The sequence below is a fragment of the Lotus japonicus genome, chromosome 3 (genome assembly GCF_012489685.1).
Source record: "Lotus japonicus ecotype B-129 chromosome 3, LjGifu_v1.2".
Lineage (NCBI taxonomy): Eukaryota > Viridiplantae > Streptophyta > Magnoliopsida > Fabales > Fabaceae > Lotus > Lotus japonicus.
In genome coordinates this window covers 86,667,047-86,689,003 of record NC_080043.1, presented here as the reverse complement: position 1 = coordinate 86,689,003, position 21,957 = coordinate 86,667,047, and the positions used below count along the sequence as shown (strand labels likewise).

General features: G+C 35.6%; 3 protein-coding genes and 1 non-coding gene across 5 annotated transcripts; all 4 read left to right on the top strand.

Moving 5' to 3' along the window:
* Window positions 1–1,804: 1,804 nt before the first annotated feature.
* Window positions 1,805–1,875, top strand: TRNAG-GCC (transfer RNA glycine (anticodon GCC)). The gene has a single exon. It is a non-coding gene; the product is annotated as a tRNA-Gly (tRNA).
* A 9,083-nt stretch (window positions 1,876–10,958) lies between these two features.
* Window positions 10,959–12,651, top strand: LOC130746892 (uncharacterized). Its single transcript, XM_057599670.1, has 3 exons — window positions 10,959–11,249; window positions 11,345–11,573; window positions 12,034–12,651. Exons 1-3 carry the CDS (start codon window positions 11,013–11,015, stop codon window positions 12,462–12,464), a joined length of 897 nt encoding a protein of 298 aa, XP_057455653.1. The 5' UTR covers window positions 10,959–11,012; the 3' UTR covers window positions 12,465–12,651.
* A 3,486-nt stretch (window positions 12,652–16,137) lies between these two features.
* LOC130744913 (ethylene-responsive transcription factor ERF119-like) lies at window positions 16,138–16,995 on the top strand. Its single transcript, XM_057597074.1, has one exon. The coding sequence runs from the start codon at window positions 16,138–16,140 to the stop codon at window positions 16,993–16,995; it is 858 nt and encodes a 285-aa protein (XP_057453057.1).
* Window positions 16,996–17,881: 886 nt separating this feature from the next.
* On the top strand, window positions 17,882–21,155 carry LOC130742918 (uncharacterized). 2 transcript variants are annotated; one of them, XM_057595022.1, is made up of 5 exons: window positions 17,882–18,006; window positions 18,095–18,540; window positions 19,012–19,098; window positions 20,414–20,521; window positions 20,819–21,155. In XM_057595022.1, the coding sequence occupies exons 1-5, from the start codon at window positions 17,931–17,933 to the stop codon at window positions 21,068–21,070; spliced, it is 969 nt and encodes a 322-aa protein (XP_057451005.1). In that variant the 5' UTR covers window positions 17,882–17,930; the 3' UTR covers window positions 21,071–21,155. The 2 variants fall into 2 exon arrangements, with proteins under 2 accessions (XP_057451005.1, XP_057451004.1); XM_057595021.1 differs by having other exon boundaries at window positions 19,012–19,197.
* Window positions 21,156–21,957: the final 802 nt, after the last annotated feature.

The window sequence follows — 21,957 nt, the reverse complement described above, 5'->3', positions numbered from 1 at the left end:
GTGGAGATCTACATGATCCACTTGATAATGGTGGGGGGGACTTTATGTTGAAAAAATTGTCTCTAGGTATGCTTTTTTGAGTGATAGGAACAGGAGATGAAAATGTTACAGTTAATATTAGACAGTAACTTGTTGACAGTTGAGCAGGGCCAAAATTTCTCTTAAATAGGACTAATTAATGATGCTTTTTGTGACATTTTGACATTGATTTTGGGGAAAAATGTAAATTTTGGTGACATGATTGTAGGGGGAAGACAATTTTTCTTTTCCTCTGATAAATGATTAGGTATAGGCATTTGAAATAAAAGAATATTCCATGTAACGCCATTATATTTTATGAATTTGTGTGGATAAACAATTTAACTAATCATAAGCGCTTGTCGCATAAACGATAATTCACAAGCTAGTTTGATAAGTTCATTAAAATAAACTCAAAACTATGTTATATAAATAGTTATTCTTATTCATCAGCTAAAACAGTTTATAGGTGGATCATAATCTATTTATATAAACTCTTTCATAGATAAAGTAAAAAATATTCTTCCAAACTAAGCTTAAATCTGAAATTGGAGATACTGAGGAAGTGGTTTTTTTTTTGTTAAGCGATACTGAGGAAGTGGTATTGGTGTCAGCATGAGCTAAGTCAAAAATATTCTTCCAAACTAAGCTTAAATCTGAAATTGGAGATATGAGGAAGTGGTTTTTTTTTTTGTTAAGCGATACTGAGGAAGTGGTATTGGTGTCAGCATGAGCTAAGTTGGAATTGATTTTAAGGTAATGGTAGTAGCAATTAGCAAATCTAAGTATTGATTTTATCTCAACAACCTGATCTTTACTTTGTTATTGGCTCAATAGAAGTTATGACGTAAGTAAACAAGTTTTGAGTGCTGGAACTTTATGTGATTTGATGAAGCATGATCAAATCATTAAAAGTGGCCAGACATGCTGTGGATGGTGGGAAACCAAGTTACATCATGTTTGCGTTTGTTGATGCTTGCTTAGTCAGCATTATTAATTCTAAGTTTTTTTTATAAGCATTATTAATTCTAAGTAATTCGAATTTAATTTATCTCCATGTTTTGATCATAACTTTGTTGTTCGTGGTTAAAATATGATGAATATTTAATCCATAAAGCTTTCTTAAGGTTGAGCAATAAGCAAACATTATTTAGCCTTATCTTGAAGAGAAAATGAGAATAGTTTTTTCCTTCTTGTCATTTGTTCGTTTAAGTAATAATTGTAAGTTTTTTCTATCAAATGTTTTTCCTGCAAATCAAATTTGTGCTCACATTCTTATAAGGGTCTAACTTATTTACCACTGGACCAACATTATTATTAGGGAATGAGAATAATTTAATACCATACATGTAATTTAGAAATATGGTTATAATTAATTTTAAGGCTTTTTCAACTGTGCACTAAAAAAAGCATGGATCACAAGTTCTTTTCCGCAAAATTAGATTTAACATATAAAGAGCAATGCATATTGTATAGAACCTTGAAATAAAGCTCTATACAACCATTTTTTCTCTATAAACGATCTATGGTCCTGGAGGCATGCTCTGACCCGTAGTGGTGTCTGAAGCTAAACCCTCATAACTCAAATTTATATCTAAGCTATTGAATTGAGTTGAGAATTGGATAAAAAGTGAAATTAAATTGTTAAAACCATCAATTAAGCGTAATTACAAAAAAAAATCGAATGAAAAATAACTGAGTTTCAATCTTCATTGTATGTTTTTTGAAGATTTCATCTCTCTATATTAGGGTTAAATTTGATACTTGGTAATGTTTTCATCAGGTAGCACCAGTGGTCTAGTGGTAGAATAGTACCCTGCCACGGTACAGACCCGGGTTCGATTCCCGGCCGGTGCATTACTTTTTTCATATTTATGTAGTTCAGCTTCAGCCTTCAAATTAGCCATTCACATCAATGTCAAATAAATGCTGATGGGTGTTGATCTGGCAAACTTAAAATATAAGTACTCACATGATTTAAATAATTTTTTTTGAAAGGTACATGCAATAAAATTAAGATGCAAAAGGAAAGAAGTAATAATCAAATAATATGTATGTAACAAGAAAGGTATAATTAATTTTAAGGATATGTTATTGGTGTGTGTGTGACTTGGTAAAGCTGGAACTGATACCAGATTAGATTATGAATAGGTAACATATGATCATATATTGATTCTGTCATGACAATTTGGGGTCCTGGCCTTAATTGTCTTTATTATTATAAGCAATGTCCGTAACTGGAACTTATGACGTAAACGAGGATGGTGCTGCTGCTGCAGCAAGTTGCATGTTGTTTTAGTTTGTTGATGATGCATCCTTAATCAGCATTAACTTTCTAATTAGTTTACGTTTGTCATGGAATTGTCCTTTATGCAGTTTATATGATGGATAAGGATTTTGTATATTTAGTTCATAAGTAATGTTAAGGTCCCTAAGAACTTAGCCGCCTTGATGTATAAAATTAAGCCCCTTTACAAGGCAAACACCTCCCCTTTTATGGTGGAAGTGCCCAAACTCTAAGTCATAAACCTATGCGGATTCTTGGGCCTTATAGATTCGGCCCACAAATCCTTACAAGCTAAAACCTAGATCGAACTCGCTTCTCCCTTTTAACCAAAAAAAAAAAAACTCGCTTCTCCTTGAATCAAGTCACGAGGCCGCCCCTCTTGCCCCTCACAAGCGTGTGTTGGACAAGACCCTATTACTTAAGGGGTCCGCTAGTCCACAAGACATGTGCCTGAATTTTCATGCTTTCTTCAAAGGGCTCACCCTCAAAAGCGTGTGAGGAGCCCGCCTAACTAATCAATAGAAAAGTGGGCAATTTTAGCATTTTCTAGTGTTTTATCTTTTATGATCATGTCTAATATTGAATGGGAAACAGCCAACCAATTACTTCAATAATCATACTTAGAGATACTCAACACACTTTATTTTTCTCTCTCTCCTTATCACATTTATCATATATCACTATTTTTTATTCTCCTCTTCATTTCTCACTCAAGCATACATGGTAGGTAGTCTTTGGAAAGAGGGGAATTGTCACTTTCCTTTGGCACAAGTTAATTAACTATAATATCCATGAGTTTATCAACCAAACTAGTTTCATATATATCTGAATATAGACATTTGTTTAATTCAATATACAAAAAAAATTATGGTGAACCATGTTATAAACTGGTATGTGCATGCATGAACCTTCATTGACTTGTTGTTTTAGTCTGTACTCTGTAGTAGAACCGTAGAAATAAAAAGGATTGTAGTTTTTGTTATTTTTATCAATAAAATCCTTCTTCATGCCATCAATAACTGAAGGGAATAAACAAAATGAAAAGAGAGAAGATTTGTTATGTATTGTTTGTTTATAAAGTATAAGTTTCTTTCTTCCTTATCTACTTTCTACTTAATTGGGGTGAAGCTAAGTGTACTTGACGATTAGCCAACTTGCTAAGTCTGTCATTTTGTTCTTGTCTTATGTTAATTATTAAAAGAATATCATAAACTTTTGCTATCATAAACTAGTTTATTAGAGCCTACATATGCACTTTTACATCTTTTGATTTCTACCTATATGCTAAAATAAATATGCTCTATATCTTTATTTTCCGCAAGACTTTTCACCTTACAAGGAACCTTGTTGATTGTGACTTGCAACATACAAGCTGCGGTCGATGGCTGGAAAGTAACATTATGCTGTGCTTATTAGGATGGACATCAATTGACCCAACTTGCCGTTTTCAATATTGGTGGTTAGATTCTAAATAAAAAAGGTACTCCTAAGTTCTACCTTTCCTACTTGAGAGTTGCTCTTCCTCAACTTTGGTTACCGGGAATGGAGGGAAGGGGAGGAAAAATATCTTGTTCGGTTCATGAGGGGAGGAGTGGGGTTTTAAAGATTTTATTTTAGTGAGGAATGGTATTTTAGTGAGTTTAAAAAATGAGGAAGGTTATTTTTGTCTAATGGGATATCTTCCCTCCGGTTATCTCCACTTTTTAAAGCATCTCCATTCTCCAATGAGGATCGAAATCTAAGATCTTAAAATAATTAAGATTTGGACCTAATAAGATCCCCTATTAGAGTTGGTTGACATGAGTACATGACATAAGATCTTAACAGCTCATTTGCTCAACAATTTTTTTTTTCAAAAAAGTAAAATATAAATTGATTGATGAGGAAATGTCAAGGGTTTACAACCCTCCTCAAAAGGGATCAAAAAATAGTCAAGCCAGCAACAACCCCACTTGCCCAAAGCACCAACCAAGAACAACCAAAAGCCTAAAAAGCCAGGGACAACCAAAAAGCCCTCAAGACCCCCAAAAGTCCAAAACCAACCACCTAAAGCTCTCCCTGTACAAACCTAAGAAGGCTAGCGCGCGCGCACGGATCCGAGCTGCAATATGGTATTCAGCAACACCATCAGTCCAATCGAACGTCATGCCTAGGCGGTTACCCATAAAGATTGCACTCCGCGCCCTAGTCAAGATGTTGCAAGGCTCTGACAGCTCCGCCGACAACACCATAAGCTCCTTCCCTATCGGTTCCGCAGCTTCAGCCGCATCTTCTGCTCTCGTAGTCCCGCTCGTCCAATTCTTCAGCTGCATAAAGTGAGATCTTAAATAAAATAATCATTATTTATCTTTCATTCAATACTAGAATTTAAGTAAAAATGGGGAGGGAAAGAAGCTGAATGTGAAGAAACATCATTTTCATTAACTAATTTTTTTTATTATAGATTAGTTTCAAGAGAGGATCTAAAAAAGTTACTAAAAAATTATACATCAATGAAAAAAAAAAAAAAAACTCAAAAATCCTACATCAAACCCAAGAAATTCGGATATGCCACATGCAAACTAGCCACAACTGCGGTAGAGGAAAGCGGTGGAGGAGCGATATGGATCGGTGCTTTTCGAAAATCACCACCTCCAATATGTAGTTGATTGAGAAAGAGAATAGAGAGCCATGAAAGGAGAGGAGATATAGGGCCATGGAGAGGAGATTTGGGGCCTGATGAGTAGAGAAGGACCAAAAAGCGTGACGGTGTTAGGGTTGAAAGAGAAAGGTCGGTGCCAACGCTGCAAAGGAGAGAGAGAGAGAGAGAGAGAGAGAGAGAGAGAGAGAGAGAGAGAGAGAGCATTAGGGTTCCAGGCTTTCAATTGTTTTGAAGAAGATGAATGAAATGATTTAGGTTAGAGTGAGGCCCTTGTTGACCAGTTTGGCCGGTGTCGGCCCAGACTGTTGGGCCTGGGGAAGTTATCTAATGGAATGTCACGTGAATTTTTTTTATGAGAATGACACGTGAAATTTTTTTTATAAGAATTAACCTGGTGCTGTCACGTCACTAAATCAGTATGATAGAAATTCTTCTTTTATAATATATATTGATATTGATTGATTGATATTGATCACTATCTTGATAGTCTTATCAAATCTTAAGAGCCTAGCCCTTTGAACTAAATAAAATTTAATAAAAGTGTATGTCGTATTTATTTATTAATTTTGTTCGATTTGGTTTTAATTGTTTTCAGTGGTTTGATGATCACTCAGTTGAAGTTTAAAAATTAAAAGTATTAATGCCATCAACCAATATCATTCAGGACATTATTAAACTATTCAAAGCTCATTCAACAACAACGACAACAACAAAAAACTATTCAAAGCTCACTTGTCGTATGTCATCCTAAGTTCCTAGTTCTTGTAGCAATTTCCACACCATTTTTGTGTTGATTCAAAAATTTACCTTTTTAAATAGCAAGTTGAATGAATGCCCCTTGAGAAGGTTCAAGAGTCCGAGGTTTTCTTTTTTGTAAGAGTAAAGTACACTCACTCCCCTTAAGGTTTGTTAGAATTACACTCCACCCCATTCTTATTTAAAATCTACATCCCACCCCATTTAATATAGAGGAAAATTTAGTGACGAAAAATATTCTTCATTAATAATTAGTTATTATTTAAATTGTTAATCAATAATTTCAAAAAAAAAATCAATATAATCCAATAAATTCAAAAATGAAAACATCACAATCCTCCTCATTCTCTCAATCGCGTTTTTCCTCCGTAAATTCACAATGCATATTATGCAATAGCACACCTGCCCGATTTACAAACCATATCTCGAACATAGTGAAACATGCTTGTGTTTTCATATTTGGTAATAATTCAATTTTAATCAAAATAATCTCTTTATACCTCCAATTTTCAAAATTGGGTTGTAGGCCAAAAAAACAACACAAATGGGTGAAGAAAATAGAGAAACAAAATTATGAAAATATGAACTGGATCTGAGGTTATTAGAGCCCAACGAGGCGGTGGAGCATCGTTTTTAACAAAATTCAACAATATCTTAGACCAACAGAGCGTTCGCTCACAACTTAAATAGGTGAAATTCACAAGAAGTAGTTGAACAAGTGGCTTTAGGAATGTGCGATTCACGTTCTGGGGTTCAGGTCGCAACAAAATTTTGAGGCATGGTGGTGCCATGGGGTTTCACATTGTGGGACAGTGGAGCCGTGTTAAAGAGAGTAAAGGCTTGGTGGTGACCGTTTGTGGTGAGAAATATGATTTAAAGATAGATGAGACGTGGACTTAACAGACAGAGTGAATGTTTTTTTTTTAATTTAATTCAGTAAAATTATTTTCATAAATTAATGTATGGTAGTGTATATGCATTAAATTTATTTAAATTTTTACTAATTAGTAATTAGTTTTTAGTAGTGACGAATTTGTTTTCGTCACTAAATTTTGCCTTTATAAAAAATGGGGTGGAGTGTAGATTTTTAAAAAGAATGGGGTGGAGTGTCATTCTTGCAAATCTTGAGGGGGGTGAGTGTATTTTACTCAAAAAAATAAGTAAAGCTACAAGAGAAAGTGAGTGAAAAAAAAAATATATATATATATATATTTAGTGTAAATATATATAATAGTTGGAAAAAAGTCACTATGAGTGACAAAATTCTCTATTTAATTCAACAAAGCTGATCAAGGACTCAACCATAATATTCAATTAAGCTTCATCAACCTCACCCCTTATTCAGGCTCTCAATTTTAATTTCCTTGCATAATATCACTCATAAAGGCAAAGCAATGTTTAAAAATAAAAGATTCCACATTGTTCATCCCTATGGATAATAAAGCGATCGAGTGGAAAAGATTAATCTATATATGGAGTTAATAGATGTCACACCAAATATATATTGTGATTTTTACTACAAGTATATGGTATAATTACAGTGACACGTTATATCGAGACACAGGGAAAGCGAAATTTAATTAATGTAAAGTGCAATAAAGTGGTTGAAAAAGCGCACAAAGTAGCACGATTAAAATAGAAAAATGTTTTCTTCACAACTCATTTTGAGGTGGAAGGAGGTGGAGGAGGAAAAGAAAAGAGTAAAATACACTCACCCCCCTCAAGATTTGCAAGAATGACACTCCACCCCATTCTTTTTTTAAATCTACACTCCACCCCATTTTTTATAAAGGCAAAATTTAGTGACGAAAACAAATTCGTCACTAATAAAAAATAATTACTAATTAGTTAAAATTTAAATAAGTTTAATGCATATACACTATCATACATTAATTTATGAAAATAATTTTACTGAATTAAATTTAAAAAAACATATTTCTAACCACAAACGGTCACCACCATCTGTCTCCAAATCATATTTCTGACCACAAACGGTCACCACCAAGCCTTTGCTCCCTTTAACACGACGGCCACTGTCCCAGAATGTGAAACCCCATGGCACCACCATGCATCAAAGTTTTGTTGCGACCTGAACCACAGAACGTGAATCGCACATTCCCAAAGCTACCTGTTCAACTACTTCTTGTGAACTTCACCCCCTTTAAGTTGCGAGCGAACGCTCTATTGGTCTAAGATGTCGTTGGATTTTGTTAAAAACGGTGCTCCACCGCATCGTTGGGTTCTAATAACCTCCGATCCACTTCATATTTCTTAATTTTGTTTCTCTATTTTCTTCACCCATTTATCTTGCTTTTTGGGTCTACAATCCAATTTTCAAAATTTGAGGTATAAAGAGATTATTTTGATTAAAATTGAATTATTACCAAATATGAAAACACAAGCATGTTTCCCTATATTCGAGATATGGTTTGTAAACCGGTCGGGTGTGCTATTGCAGAATTCGCATTGTGAATTTACGGAGGAAGACAGCGATTGAGAGAATGAGGAGGACAGTGATATTTTCATTTTTAAATTTATTGGATTATATTGAAAATATTTTTTGAAATTATTGATTAACAATTTAAATAATAACTAATTATTAATGAAGAATATTTTTCGTCACTAAATTTGCATCTATATAAAATGGGGTGGGGTGTAGATTTTAGACAAGAATGGGGTGGAGTGTAATTTTAACAAACCTTGAGAGGGGTGAGTGTACTTTACTCTATTTTTTTTTATTACATTATGCACATTTTGATATCTATATATCATTATTTATCTTCTATTTTTATCTCTTTCAAAGAGTGAAATTTGGATGTGAATAAATTATTTTCCATTTTATTCAGCAAGCATGATTGTCTGTTTAATAAGGTTACCCGTGATAGGAAATGAAAATGAAAATAAAAATACAAAGGCAAGTCCTACTTACAAATCTTTCCTAGTCACCATTAAAAAAAATTAAAAAAACAGAAAAGGATATAAAGTGTTATTTACTGATATTTTACTGAATAAGTAAACATCACACGCCAACCTTCAATTAATGGCAGCTATAGTTATATGCAATGACATTGTTGATGAGTCCCTACATTGGTACTTTATTATATATAAAAACTAGTGACATTAATTTAGTGGATAAATTGATTACAAAATTACCTTTTATCCTAATGCCAATGACTTTGTTCTAGCAAATATCATTGTTTTTCTCCACTTTTTACTTTATGGATAAGCACCATAATTTCAACATCAACAGTCTTCGACTTGGCAATAAATTTTTTTTTAAACAGACTTGGCAACAATTGAAAAGTTATTTGAGATGTTTTTTTTAAACTGAAACTGTGCTTCCAAAGGAGAACAAAGCCTCAAACCAAAATCCAAAACATACTCAAGATCCGCAATGGCCAAAATACCGATCTTGAGACGAGTCTTATTAAAATCTTACTAGGGTTAAGTATATGTCAAATTATGATATGAGCTCGTTTCTAATAGTTTTTAGGGTTAATTAAGTTTCAGGTCATTAAAAAATAGTGAATTAATAATTCTGATTTTTTATAAAGTTTTTTTAAAGACATTTTCAAATTATGAAATGCATATGTTTAGATCTCTCACAGTCACACTAATTAAGTGATGATGTGTATATGCACACTCACTCACCCATGTAGACAATTTTAATGAGGTGGATTTTTGTGCATATTCCACTCGAGTTCTAATATCTTTCCCTTTCTTCTTTCTCTCTTAGCATCATGGATAAAAAAATCCTGATTATTATCTTCTAACCCATAAATTTATCCAAAACTTCAACCATAAACCCAAAACCCACAAACACCATCTTCCATTCTATAATAAGCTCAAGTGTTTTACAACTTTTTTTTCCTAGGTCTTGAAAAAAAAGGCATGAATTGCAAATGAGTTTTATAGCCTTATTTGGATGAATTATGGTTGTTATTTCTAAATTTCATCTCAAATGGTTTAAGTTGTAATGAATGGCCTTGTTTTTTTTTTCCAACAAGGAAAGAAAATCATTTTCAAAATTACTTGGTTTTATTGGTTGATCATGTAGGGAATATGCTCAAAGGTAAAGAGAAGGGATCTCAACTCTCAAGTCCATTGTCCCTTGAATAAAAGAGATTCTCTATGTGAAAATTCTTGAGGAACCGTACTTTGAAAAGTTGCTTAGTTGTGTTACAAATTGGTTTTTATGTAGTTATTAATGTTAGGGCGTAAGTGTCAGATGTTATCACATAGGAAAAACTCAGTGGAACAAATGCTCATTTGCACAAACTAAAAAAGCCATTATCTCAAAGAAATGAAATTGATGTTCTTCACATGATTGTTCTTCGTTGCACTAATCTACAAATTGCATTCATTGACCACGTCAAAGATGCAATGCAAATTAATGGAAACCATGCTATCGAAGAAAACATAAGAGCCCTAGCGGAGGGAAGCTATCATCCCCTTAACTCTGTTTAATTAGAACAAACAACTTGAGCTTGAATCGCTTAATGACTAGTTTGCAAATTTTAATCATTTACCCTAAAGATTAGAGGTCAAAGGATCAACTTTAGAGGACTGTAGTTTAACTGATCAGTCGATCACCTTCAAATGATCTGAACCATTCATTTTTAAAAAATTAATATATCAAACGGTTGTTAATATACACCCGTGTCGACCTTTTCTATCAAAGTTTTTGCATATGGCAGCACCGTATCCCCTTCGCCCTTCCTATGAAGATACCCTTGTCTCCACCAAAAAATCAATGATAAGGCAAATTGGAATACATGATCATTGTTTAGCTGAAAAAAATAAAGAAAGAGAGAAAATTCGCACTTGATTTCGAATGTTCCATGTTCAAGTGTAAAGTTAATAATTCCCATGTTGCATAAAGGATGGAATATGCGGATTACTGAAACCGGTTTCCAGCATAATACAGTGGATCCCATTTTGGCATATCCAACCAATGTCACGGATAAGACCATGTGACAAATAAAATTTGTTGACACATTATTTTCGGTATGTGGTTGGATTTCTATTGAACTTAACATGAATTTGTGTTGAAATTAATATGTTAGAATACAATTTTATTTTAATCTATATTAGACTTAATGTGTGGTTAATTCTAACTTATCTATCTTCGATACATGAAATCACATTTATAATGAATCCAGTGTCAAAATAAACAATTAAATTAAATACTACTTGAAACTTGAAAGTGCTCACATCACACACACTCACAAGTCACAACTAACATATAAATAAAGAGCAAGGGAGGTGCACTTTGCATTCAGTAATTAATTCATACACACATACATAGACATGTATCAAGAATTCATCTCCACTATTCCGGCGGCCACTGGCTGGAGCTCCGACGAAGTCAGTTTTGCCGACACGGTTTTTGGGTTTTGGGAGGATGCTCATGTCCTTGTCCCACCGGGAAATTCATCAGATTCCAGCAACGATGAATTAGATTACAATGATGAGGAAGAAGATGGAAGTTTTTGCAACCTGGAAAAGAATAAAGCTTTCTGGGAAGAACAAGAACAACTTCTTAAGGTACATCATATATCATGTTTAGACATGCTTTAAATTCTGTCTCAAAATTGATGGCAAATTCACTGACTTTTTCTTGTTTCCATTTTCATATATAGGCAACTTTGTGTAGGACTAGCTCGCGTGAGATGAAAATCCGGCAAGCTGTGAAGGAGGCTTTAGGGGAATTGAACATGTCGGAGTTGCTCTGCTTTTGCCGGAGACCGGTGGCGACTAGGAGCTGCCGGGATTGTTTGCGGAGGGAGATGTGTGATCGATTATTGAACCTTGGCTACAATTGTGTCATTTGCAAATCTAAATGGAGGAGTTCATCGGAAATCCCATCAGGTAGATTAACGATAAAGAAATCAATCAACAACTTACATGGTTTCCAACTTATTATAGAAAGCAAAATAAATCAATTCATTAAACTTATGTTATAAAGTGGTACATAAATTAATTAAGGGTCGGCGTCCATACGGAATTAAAGGAAATGGCTAAATTGCAAATTATAAAAGCCAATTACAAAAGAAAATATGACAAATTAAGACAAGTGAGTATGAAACTCCTATATTTTTAAATGGTGCTAAAGAAATTGCTATGAAAAGTACGTAATAAAATATTTTACTTGTCCTAGCTGTAAGAATCCACAACCACTTACACAGTAGGTTAATTTATACGAAAAGTTCTTCACATAATTGGCAGAACGTGACCTGCTACTTTAACTTCCTCATCACATATTTACATACTCATTATAAAATGATCAAGTGGTACTTAAATTAATTTTTCATCTCTTCAACTATTCCAGGGGAGCACACTTACTTGGAAGTGACAGAAAATTCATCAAACGCCAAAAGAGGGGTAGTAAAAGTGGTAATTGAACTGAACTTCCGAGCCGAATTCGAGATGGCGCGTGCCAACGAAGAGTACTTCCAATTAGCTACGAAATTGCCTGAAGTATTTGTTGGCAAATCAGAGAGGCTAAGAGCAGTGGTTAAGATCATGTGCTCAGCTGCTAAAAAATGCATGAAGGAGAAGAAAATGCACTTAGCACCATGGAGGAAGCAAAAGTACATGCAAGCAAAGTGGCTTGGAACATGCTTAGATAGGTCCATAGTGGAACCGTTGCCTATGGTGGACACAACTAGAGGAGCTAGACCTAAGGCTTCAATGCTCACTTGTGATTTATTAGACAACATTTCTGGATTGCACTGTAGGAATGCAGTGGAGGTTGTTTGAATTAGATGATGATCAAGGATTTTGTTTAGGTTTTATATGCTATATATGATTAACGGTGTTATGTTGAATTAATGATTGTAAAATTTTGAGTTAAGGGTGTTTAGATGTCCGCTTGTAAACATTAGGATCGATTCTCTGCTGTTAAAATCAATTTTGAGCGTTTATAAATTAATGTTTTCTTTCATAATTTAATTTAGCTTCAAAATTAATGCTAATTAAAGTGAAAGTATAAATCATAGGTATGATCGATTGTAATTAGAGCATCTTTAACTCTAGTAACTTATGAGTTTTTTTATCACTAAGCAACCGGATCTATTTATTTATTTTTTACCATTTGAGCAAGTTAAATGACACTCTAAAAAGCTTGAAAATAATGTGTCCGACTCTTCTATAGTGAGAGTTTTTTTTTGAAACAATAAAAGAAAATTCATTGATTAAAAAAAGGAAGGGATCAAAACAACCCTCTCATCTAGGAAAGCAACTCGCAAATTAACTAAAAAAATACAAGCCCATAACTGGTTCCTCCTACCACAACCGTGTTTAGCCATGCTATCTACAAACAATTCATTTGTCCCCGAGGGTTAGCTTAAGTGGTAAGAGCTAGGGGACACAAGGTTTGGAGAGAGGAAGGTCAATGGTTCGAATCCTGGAAGGAAAATTTGAAGGGATTTTTTAACTTACTAACAACTAACCACTAACATTTGCCTATAAAAAAACAATTCATTTAATTTCTCTGTATATATGATTTGCCCATGTACAATTAACTTATACACGATGAGCATCAATTATGTTTAGGATGTTTATCAATTTTCACGGCTTATGTAATCTTTGATTACCCCAACCTACAACTAAAGTAGAATCATTTTTTTGTCCTCGAAGGATAGTTCAAGTGGTAAGAGCTAGGGACATAAGTTGGATGGGATAAGGGTGAAGAGTCTCGGGGTTCGAAACCGGAGAAGAGATTAATTTACTAACATTTCTAACAACTAACATTTGCCTCTAAAAAAAAGTAGATCAATCATTTTCAATTACCACTGACGATAGATGAAACTCTTTGCAAAACAATAAAGCATTGAGGTCCGCCTTCATCTCCGCCACGTACGCCCAATCGTTGCTTATTGGTTTAGAGAAACAACCAATCACTACCCCTTCACTGTTCCTAACGACTCCTCCAAATCCACTAGGGCTTGAATTTCCTTTTGATGTGCCGTCCATATTGAATTTTAAAATCCCCTAATTCAGAGGAGCCTATCTACCAAGACGAAGTTGTTTTTGCAAATGCGACTTCTTCACTGCATACCAATTCTTAATGAGCATTCCAGGAGAGTAAGGACACTCCTCCCAATTTAGAATAGGGTTTCCTTCATGGGTTTCTTTTGATTGTTGTATGATACCTTTGTTTCTATTTCATTTTCATTCAATGTTTTGGGTCGCCAATAATACTTTTAGAGGACAACTGGATCTAGATGGTAGGTAATATGCAGTTAAGTCAATTGATAGAAATTTCTTATCATGTTAGCACACCTCTATCATTGTATTAGGTTTAAAATTTTAAAGATTTTCATGTCACTCAATTTAATTATGAAAAATGCTAAAAGGCACGAGCCTTCTACGCACGAGACCATTTTTTTTTTCTTAAAAAAATAAAATAGGGGCAATCTTGATGTTGCATCATCCCTCCGTTCACAACATCACACAAATCTGAACTGCGACACTGTCTCCTCTGATCAAAATAAAGAACCAAATTTAAATGAATAGAGCTTCAAATTGCAGACTTTTGTCCTAATTGCAGAGAAAGGGAGAGAGACCACGGAGGGAGCGAGTGGTTCGAGCGCACAGAAGGGTATGATGCGGAGCTGGGGTTTTCGGTCATGAAGGAGAAGGGTTCAACGACGACGTTATGGGATCGACGGTGGCTGTCTGCTGACTTCTGGTTGTGTATTACGGTAGTACAGTGGCTGACCACGGCGGAGGTTACAGCAGCGCGAGTGGGTCAGATCTGAACTGAGAGGTGGAGAACGCGGTGGTTGGAGGTTCTCCCAACGACAGAGTAGGAGTTTACTTTCCTATTCACAAAACCCTCACCTCAAATCCTTTACCCTCATTTTTCCCTCTCTTTTGTATTCGCACGCTCGTTCCTTCCAAGAGCCCTAGCCGCACCGCCCTCCGTCGTCCCTTGCAAGAAACCTACCCGCACCATGCTCCGCCGCCCTGGGCTTCCATTCAAGGTGAGTGCTCTTGTACTTCGTTCTCTTCATTTCCTCCTCCACCGCATCCAGTTTTGCTTCCGCCATCTCCCTTTGCGGGGTTAGCTCCATCGTGCTTGTTTCGGCATTCATTTTCTTTTCTTGTTTTTATATTGCAGTGTTTGCAGTGGTGTTTGGATTGCACAAGCTAGTTTTTGTTTTGCATCTCGAGGTTAGTTCTCTTTACTGAGACCTAGGTTTTTGTTGTTGCAATGATAGGGATTTGGGGATCAAAATTGAGTTTCTTGTGTTAGAGGTAGTATCATTGTTGACAGAATCGCGATTCACCTCGTTCTTTACACTATTCTATGATATGGAGCAATGTAATTCTAATTTTAAGTTTCTTGTGTTAGAAGTAGTATCATTGTTAACAGAATCGCGATTCACCACGTAGAATCGCACGATTCTATGATCCCACAAGGCCTCCCCGTGTCGAATCGGAAGCAGAATTGCAGCTTGGTGGCATCGCCGTCAAAGCGCGAAGAACCGTGGAATTGGCGTCGCGTTGCTGATTCTGTTTGCTGCTGGTTTAGACTCGGTTTTTTTAGAGTGAAAACCCTAGAAATTAAAACTTAAAATTTCGCGCCTTCAGTTCTATTCGCCGCTGCTCTTCGACGACTGAGTCTGAGACCCTACGCACTCTTCCTCTCCTTCTTCGTCACTCTCGTGCGCCATCACCATGCTCCTCCATGCGCACTCTTCCTCTCCTTCGCGGTGTTCCCTTCCCTCCTTCGTGTATGCTCCCTCTTTTCTCTTGCTTTTAACCAATTGAGTTTATCTACTTTTAACCGTATACAGTTGTACCCTGTGTTTGTCTTTTTCCTTTTTACCATGAAGTTTTCTAACTAGCCAATTTTCTTGATATTATCTGGAGATATTTATAACCTTCTTTTATTATTTGCCACCTTAATATTTAATTGTTATCCTAAAGAACATTTCAAAGAGATCAATCCATTTTTCTCTTTATCATCTTCTACACTTTCTATATAATCAGTGACTTTCACCATTTGATACTCTTTCTTGAAGAAGAGCTTTAGCGGAAGCTTGATTTGTGTTTCCTGGAGGAATTGCCTTCAAAACGCACACGCGGTGTTTGATTTATGTCGTCTATGTTTACTCTTGGGGCTTCAGTTTCATTCTTCCAGACTCTATTTTCCTGTATGCTACTCTGCATTCTCAGGCAAAAACTCGTTAACCCAGCTGTTTCAATGCGTTTGAGGCCTAAGAGGACTTGTTCTGGAGTCGAGTGTTTGTGAGGCTTTCACATACAAAGATTTTCTCATCTTTTCTTATTCTTAAGAGGGGATCTCACCTGAAATCTTAAGAGATTTTCTTACCTTTTTAATTTTGTTGGTGTCGCTTCGATTGATTTCTCTGGAAATTTTGAGGGGGTTTTGGGAGGGTTTTTCCCCAATTTTTTATTCACCATGTCCAAGTTTCAAAAACAACCTGCAAGTAGAAGGCTAAGGCCTCAGCCCTTGCCTGAGTTCAAGATGGGGAGAAAATTGCTGGTGATTTACGACGACCCTCATGCAACTGAATCATCTGATGATGAGTCTCAGTCAGTGCCAACTGAGAAGAAGCTGGGGAAAATCAAAAGATGCATCACTGAGATTCCGCTTCCTCCTCTTGTTCCTGTCATCTCTGGCTCTGCTGGAACTAGCTCCTTTGCTGAGAAGAGAATCAACATGAGCAGTAAAAATGTTGAGGTTCACAACAAGAAGAGGGTTTCAACCCAGAACCCTTCAACAAGTTGGCAACCCTATTGCAAACTCAGAGGTGTTCGACTTAGGAAGTCAGGGAAATGGGGGTCAGGCACTTACAACACTGCTGAAGAGGCTTCCCAAGCCTATGAGTCCATGAGGCTCGAAATTGAAGCCATGACAAAGGCTCGGGTTCCCAACAATGGATCCTCTGATAAGGGTCCTGCTTCAAACTCTTCCTCTGCTGATGCTGAAGTTGCTGAAGGTTCTGCATCAGAGAAACCTTCTGCTGAGGCCAATGATATGGTTGCTGAATTGGCTGGTCTAGAAATACCAGACTTGAGTCTTCTGAACTTGCCTCCAACACCACCTGCTGCTGCTGTTGTTCCAACTGGCTCTAAGCCAAACCCTGTGCTTGATATTGATTTCTTAGCTGATTATGCAGGACAGGGCTTTGATGATGATACCAACCTTGGTGGTTGCCTGGAGGATATCCCAATTTTTGGGGTTGATAACAACGAGCCTAGTCAGCTTCCTGATTTCAATTTTGGTGATTTTGATTCTGATGGGTTTGCTGGTTGATTGAGGAACCCCTCCATATACCCTGCACCTAAAGTTTTGCAGCTATTACATAGGAATAAAGATCAAGAGTAATACATTGTAATTATAAGTTTAAGTTATGTTGCTTCTATTGTACTAGTTTTGTGAGATTTCAGGAACTGCAAAACCAGTTCCTGAGTGAGTAGTGGCGAGTTTATATTTATTTTGCTTTTGTTGAGAGTTGTTAATGTTATATCAGTGCGATGTACGAGAGAATCTTTCGGGTTTTCCCATTCTATTAGAGCCGTTCAGAAGGTTCAACCATTTTAGCAGTATCTTGTAATTTTGAAGTTCTATTGCGGAGTATGAAATGAACTTCAAGTTTTTCTTGCAAAAAAAAACATTTCAAAGAGATTAATGTCCATCATATGCCTAATTGGCATCAGATTTAGGTTACCAACCATGTCTGCGTAATTATTATGTAAAGCTTTACTTTGGTACTTTGGATGTAAAGCTTTCTTTTGGTACATTGGGGATGTAAATCTTTCATTGGGTACATTGGGATGTAAAACTTTATTTTGGTTTTTGAGTACTTTATATATGATAATAACAATATTATGGATTATGCAAGTCTATTAAGGTGCTTGTTATTATTTAAAGTTTTTCTTTCTTATTTATGTTATGGTATTTTGTATGCATATATAAGAATTAATATATATTCGTAGAGTCGTAGCATCCGTGTTACGTTACGTTTACACGATTTTTATGATTATGCACCCTGTCTCCGTTGTACATCGTGATTCTGTCAACCTTGGGTGGTATGCTACATATTCAGTTTTCTATGTATTGAGACGGAGCAATGAATCTGTTAGGGAGCTTGTGGAGCGCTTTTAAAAATTAATTGTAAAGTTGGGTCTGCTTAAATCATTGAGCTCAATTATCTCTTGCCAGCAGTTCTAGGCATAAGGGAATCTACCATGGAACCAACTTGTGCTGCTTGTGCCATGGAATGGAGCATCCAACTTGAGAAGGGCCTCCGTTCTAGTAAACCAGGTCACATAGCCATTTCTTTCTTATTTCTTATTCATTTCTTATGTTTTTTTTTATGTTTGTGTTTTCACTGAGTCTCATCTTTCATCAGGTGTACCTGTCAAAACCATATTGAAATTGGGGCCCCACCTTCAGCTATGGAGTAGAGAGTTCGAGTCTGGTATTGATTCCAATGCCATATTTGGCCTTGTTCCAGGAGAAGATAGGCTGTTTGCCAATGCCATCCTCTTACACCTTGCTGATGCCTTTAGAGGAGGTGACAAAGAAATCAGGCTTTCTATTGTCAGGGTTTTCTTGTTTGAACGAAAGCACCGTGATAATGGGAAACACAAGCAGTGTAAGGGCTTGCTATCAAAGGCCAGAGTAGCTAACCACTTGGAGATGTTGAAGAGAGTGAAATCTGTCTTCCAAAATGGAGATTCAGAGTCCAAGGCACTGGCTTTGGTTCTGTTTGGTTGCTGGGCTGATTTTGCCAATGACAATGCTCAAATACGATACTTGATACTTTCCAGCCTCGTTTCAACTCATGATTGTGAGGTAACATAAGTGTAATTTACTGTTGCTGTGGTTCTGGTGGTCCAATTCTAATTTCATAAATAACATCTGTCATTTATGGAGTATTATATGTGAATATATCATTCTGATACTTTAGCACCTAGTCATTTTTTCCTTGTGTAAATTCTGCAATTGTATGGCAACCGAAAACTGCATACTAAATTTAGGCTGCATTTGAAAGAGCTTATTTGAGGTTATCTCGTAGCATAAGCACTTATGCACGTGTTTGGTAAACTTATGAATATAGCTTACCTTAAACACTTAACTAAGCTATTTACCCAAACACATCATTATGTGTGAGATTATACTTGGGTGAATTGACAATTATTGGACAATGTATTGCTTTTTTCACATTATAATGTAGTTTGATTACATTGTGGCATTCCCCTAGTTGTCTTTTCTTTTGAGCTCTTATTATTTTAGTCAAACTTCCTTGTATATACTTTTTTACAGGTAATAGCATCATTATTTGCTGCTGGATGCTTCTGTGAGATATCAGATGATTTTGCATGTATTACATTGGAGATGCTGTTTAACATGGTGAATACACCTGCAGTATCTTGGCCTATAAAGTTGGCTGCCGTACGAGTTTTTGCAAAATTTAAGTGCTCATATTCAGTTGCGAGTAAAGCATACAAGGTTTTTTTACCATATTTTAGTCTGTGAGATTACTACACTTATTTTTCTTTGACATAAATTTTCTATTGATATATATTATTATGCACTTCGTTTCGTGACTTTCTGGCTGTTCTTGTTTTGGAGCATTTTGTGTGACCATTTAGAAAGAAGCTGGTAATCTTATTTCTGGTTTTAACCCACCCAAGGAAAAATCAAGTAACTGGTTATCTGGGAGTGCAATTGCTTTAGCCAAGACTTTGAACTCTTGCATATAATCTTCAATGGAGCCTCCTTGTCATAAGGTAGAGGCATGCTCATGTAAATTTCCCATGCTTCTTCCCCCAAATCTGAGTTATTGCTGCTGTGAAGTCCTCCCACGATAGTTCTGGACTCATCTACCTTAGGAAACGAAACTAATGCAAAGCCACCCTGTCCATGCTGATAAAAGCAAGTTATATCTCCCTTGGGACTCCAGCTTCTTTCTCCATGAATGGATTTCGTCATCCTTCACGTCAAATGTTTACCTTCAGGATTTGGCTGTTCCACACGTTCTTCACTTATCTTCGATCCTTCAAAATTTGGCTGTTTGCTGGTTCCTTCCTCCTCATATGGCCCTTGTTTCTGTGCCTGCTTTCCCAGGAGGATCTCGATGTTTTTGTTTCATCAAGCTCCTCTTGCCATGTCTTTATCTTAGCCAATTGGGAACCTTGATCCCAAGTTACTTTCTTCAACATCTCCACCACTTCCTCCAATGCTTCCATGCGAGATTCCATTGCTCCCTCTTTAGAATCTAGCAGGTCAGACCAAATTGATAGACCTCAGAAGAAAAGTAAGTTTTGAGAGAAAGAGACAAAGAAAGAGTGGCTGCTGTTATGACTGATTATGAATCAAGGAGTGTAACTCCTTCAAAGGGTCACCCCTTTCACACCAAAGCATGCTAAGGTATAAAGAATTATGCTACCTGAATGCTCAATTCCCCTAGTTGAGTGTCTTCCCTCCTAACTACCCACTGTCTTTTTTGTTTCTTTTAGTGTATACCTTTTCCATCCCATTAGCTAGTTCCCTACTCTTCAACATGTGTTCTTACGACTAGTTTTCAAATTTAACATTGGTGTAAAATAGCATAACGATTGTTATAGTGTTCAACTTATGTAAACTTTTAACTGTCGTTGGTGTCTGTTTCTTTCTTGAAATCATCTGTATAATCTTATCTTATGTGATCATTGATTGGATGCAGATAGGTCTACAGTTGATATTAAATTCTTCAAATGAAGATCTTTTGGTAGCTATGCTATTCTCACTTTCAAAACTGGCTTCTGTTTCTACAGTTCTAGCCTCCAATGAGGTACGAGCCATTTTTATTCTCCTATTTGAAAGATTGTGTGAACATTTGCCCAAGGTGTCTATGTTTCCTTCAACTGGAAGATCTTGTTTCTCACTAACATTATTAATTTAATTGGCTGACAAGTTAATGGTAAAATCATATTGTTGAATGAATAAAATGGGGGAACTCCATTCAAACAAAAATCAAGGGAGACTAGAATTGCTCATTCAACCAGAACTAAAAGTGCATTTAAGCCTAATATTTATTTGAATGCTTTCTCAATTTTTTTTTTTTGTATCATTTGGATTTTGGATTCAGGTGGACTTTCTACTATCATTTGTCAAGCGAGAAGTAGCTTCACATGTACAAGAAACAGCATCAAAATGCATACATTATCTATTAAAAAATAATCCTGCTCTAAAGCTTTGTTGTAATGCGTCCTTTGAGCTCCCAGATGGACAGACCCTACAACACCCACCCTCTGAAGATCAAGCTTGGAAAGACGATTGGAGAAATGATGAAATAGTAGAACTGAAGAATTTGTTTTCGGATTTGGAAGCACCTTTATAAATAGGAAAAATATTAGTTCAATTGTTTTAACATGAAATTTAAATATTTAAATATTTTTATTTTTGTATATTTTATCCATGCGAGAAATTTAATTCAAGGTAAATGTCAAATTTACTTTTATTCTTGGCCAACAATATCAAATTTACTTTATGAAAGACGTTTAGCTTCAAAAATCCGGGCTATTGACAATTGATAGTTCTGCAATAAACATGAACTCCAAAAACGCACCATTTTTCCATCCCTGTCCGGTTCTTCTAAGTTGTAAAGTGAGAGACTCACTTTAAAGGGTATGGCAAGACATTCTTACAATTGTTTAAGTTGTTTTATTGACTTTTTAAAGTAAATAATTAATTTTAACGAATATGATGATTTACTTTATCATTGACTCTCATTTTAGCGGAGTCAAATCCTCCCACAGGAATTCCTTTCTTCTTTATGGGCTTTCCTACTTCTATTTTCTTTTCCTTCTTCTTTTAGGCCATTCTTGTTTTCTGCCTCTCTCCTCTAGGGGGATTTAAAGTTTGATAAAACTGGGTCAGATAAAATTAAGTTTGAAAATTTGAGTTTGTTAATTTTTTTTTAAAGTAAGTTTGTTAAAATTTAATGTTAAGTTTGTTATCTTTTAGGTACATAGTATACATCTAGTTACAAAAAATATATATCGTTTGAATAAGATAATAATATAAAATCACTTATAATAATAGAATTATTACAATGGACATAATACGAGTAATTATGTTATTTTAATAGAATTATGTTACGTACTTAGGTCCTGTTTGGAAACACAGCTTAATTAAGCGTTTATGGTCATAAGCGCTTATTCATAAGCTATTTTAAAAAATTTATTGAAATAAATTGAAAATAAGTTATATATAAGCATAAGCTCT

Excerpts from the sequence above, each read along its gene's own strand:
- LOC130742918 (XM_057595021.1), top strand. The coding sequence starts at position 17,931 with ATGGAACCAACTTGTGCTGCTTGTGCCATGGAATGGAGCATCCAACTT. Across the intron at positions 18,541-19,011 it reads TTTCAACTCATGATTGTGAG|GTAATAGCATCATTATTTGC; the intron begins GTAACATAAGTG and ends ACTTTTTTACAG. Across the intron at positions 19,198-20,413 it reads TTGCGAGTAAAGCATACAAG|ATAGGTCTACAGTTGATATT; the intron begins GTTTTTTTACCA and ends GATTGGATGCAG.
- LOC130746892 (XM_057599670.1), top strand. The coding sequence starts at position 11,013 with ATGTATCAAGAATTCATCTCCACTATTCCGGCGGCCACTGGCTGGAGC. Across the intron at positions 11,250-11,344 it reads AACAAGAACAACTTCTTAAG|GCAACTTTGTGTAGGACTAG; the intron begins GTACATCATATA and ends TTTCATATATAG. Across the intron at positions 11,574-12,033 it reads TTCATCGGAAATCCCATCAG|GGGAGCACACTTACTTGGAA; the intron begins GTAGATTAACGA and ends CAACTATTCCAG.
- LOC130744913 (XM_057597074.1), top strand. The coding sequence starts at position 16,138 with ATGTCCAAGTTTCAAAAACAACCTGCAAGTAGAAGGCTAAGGCCTCAG.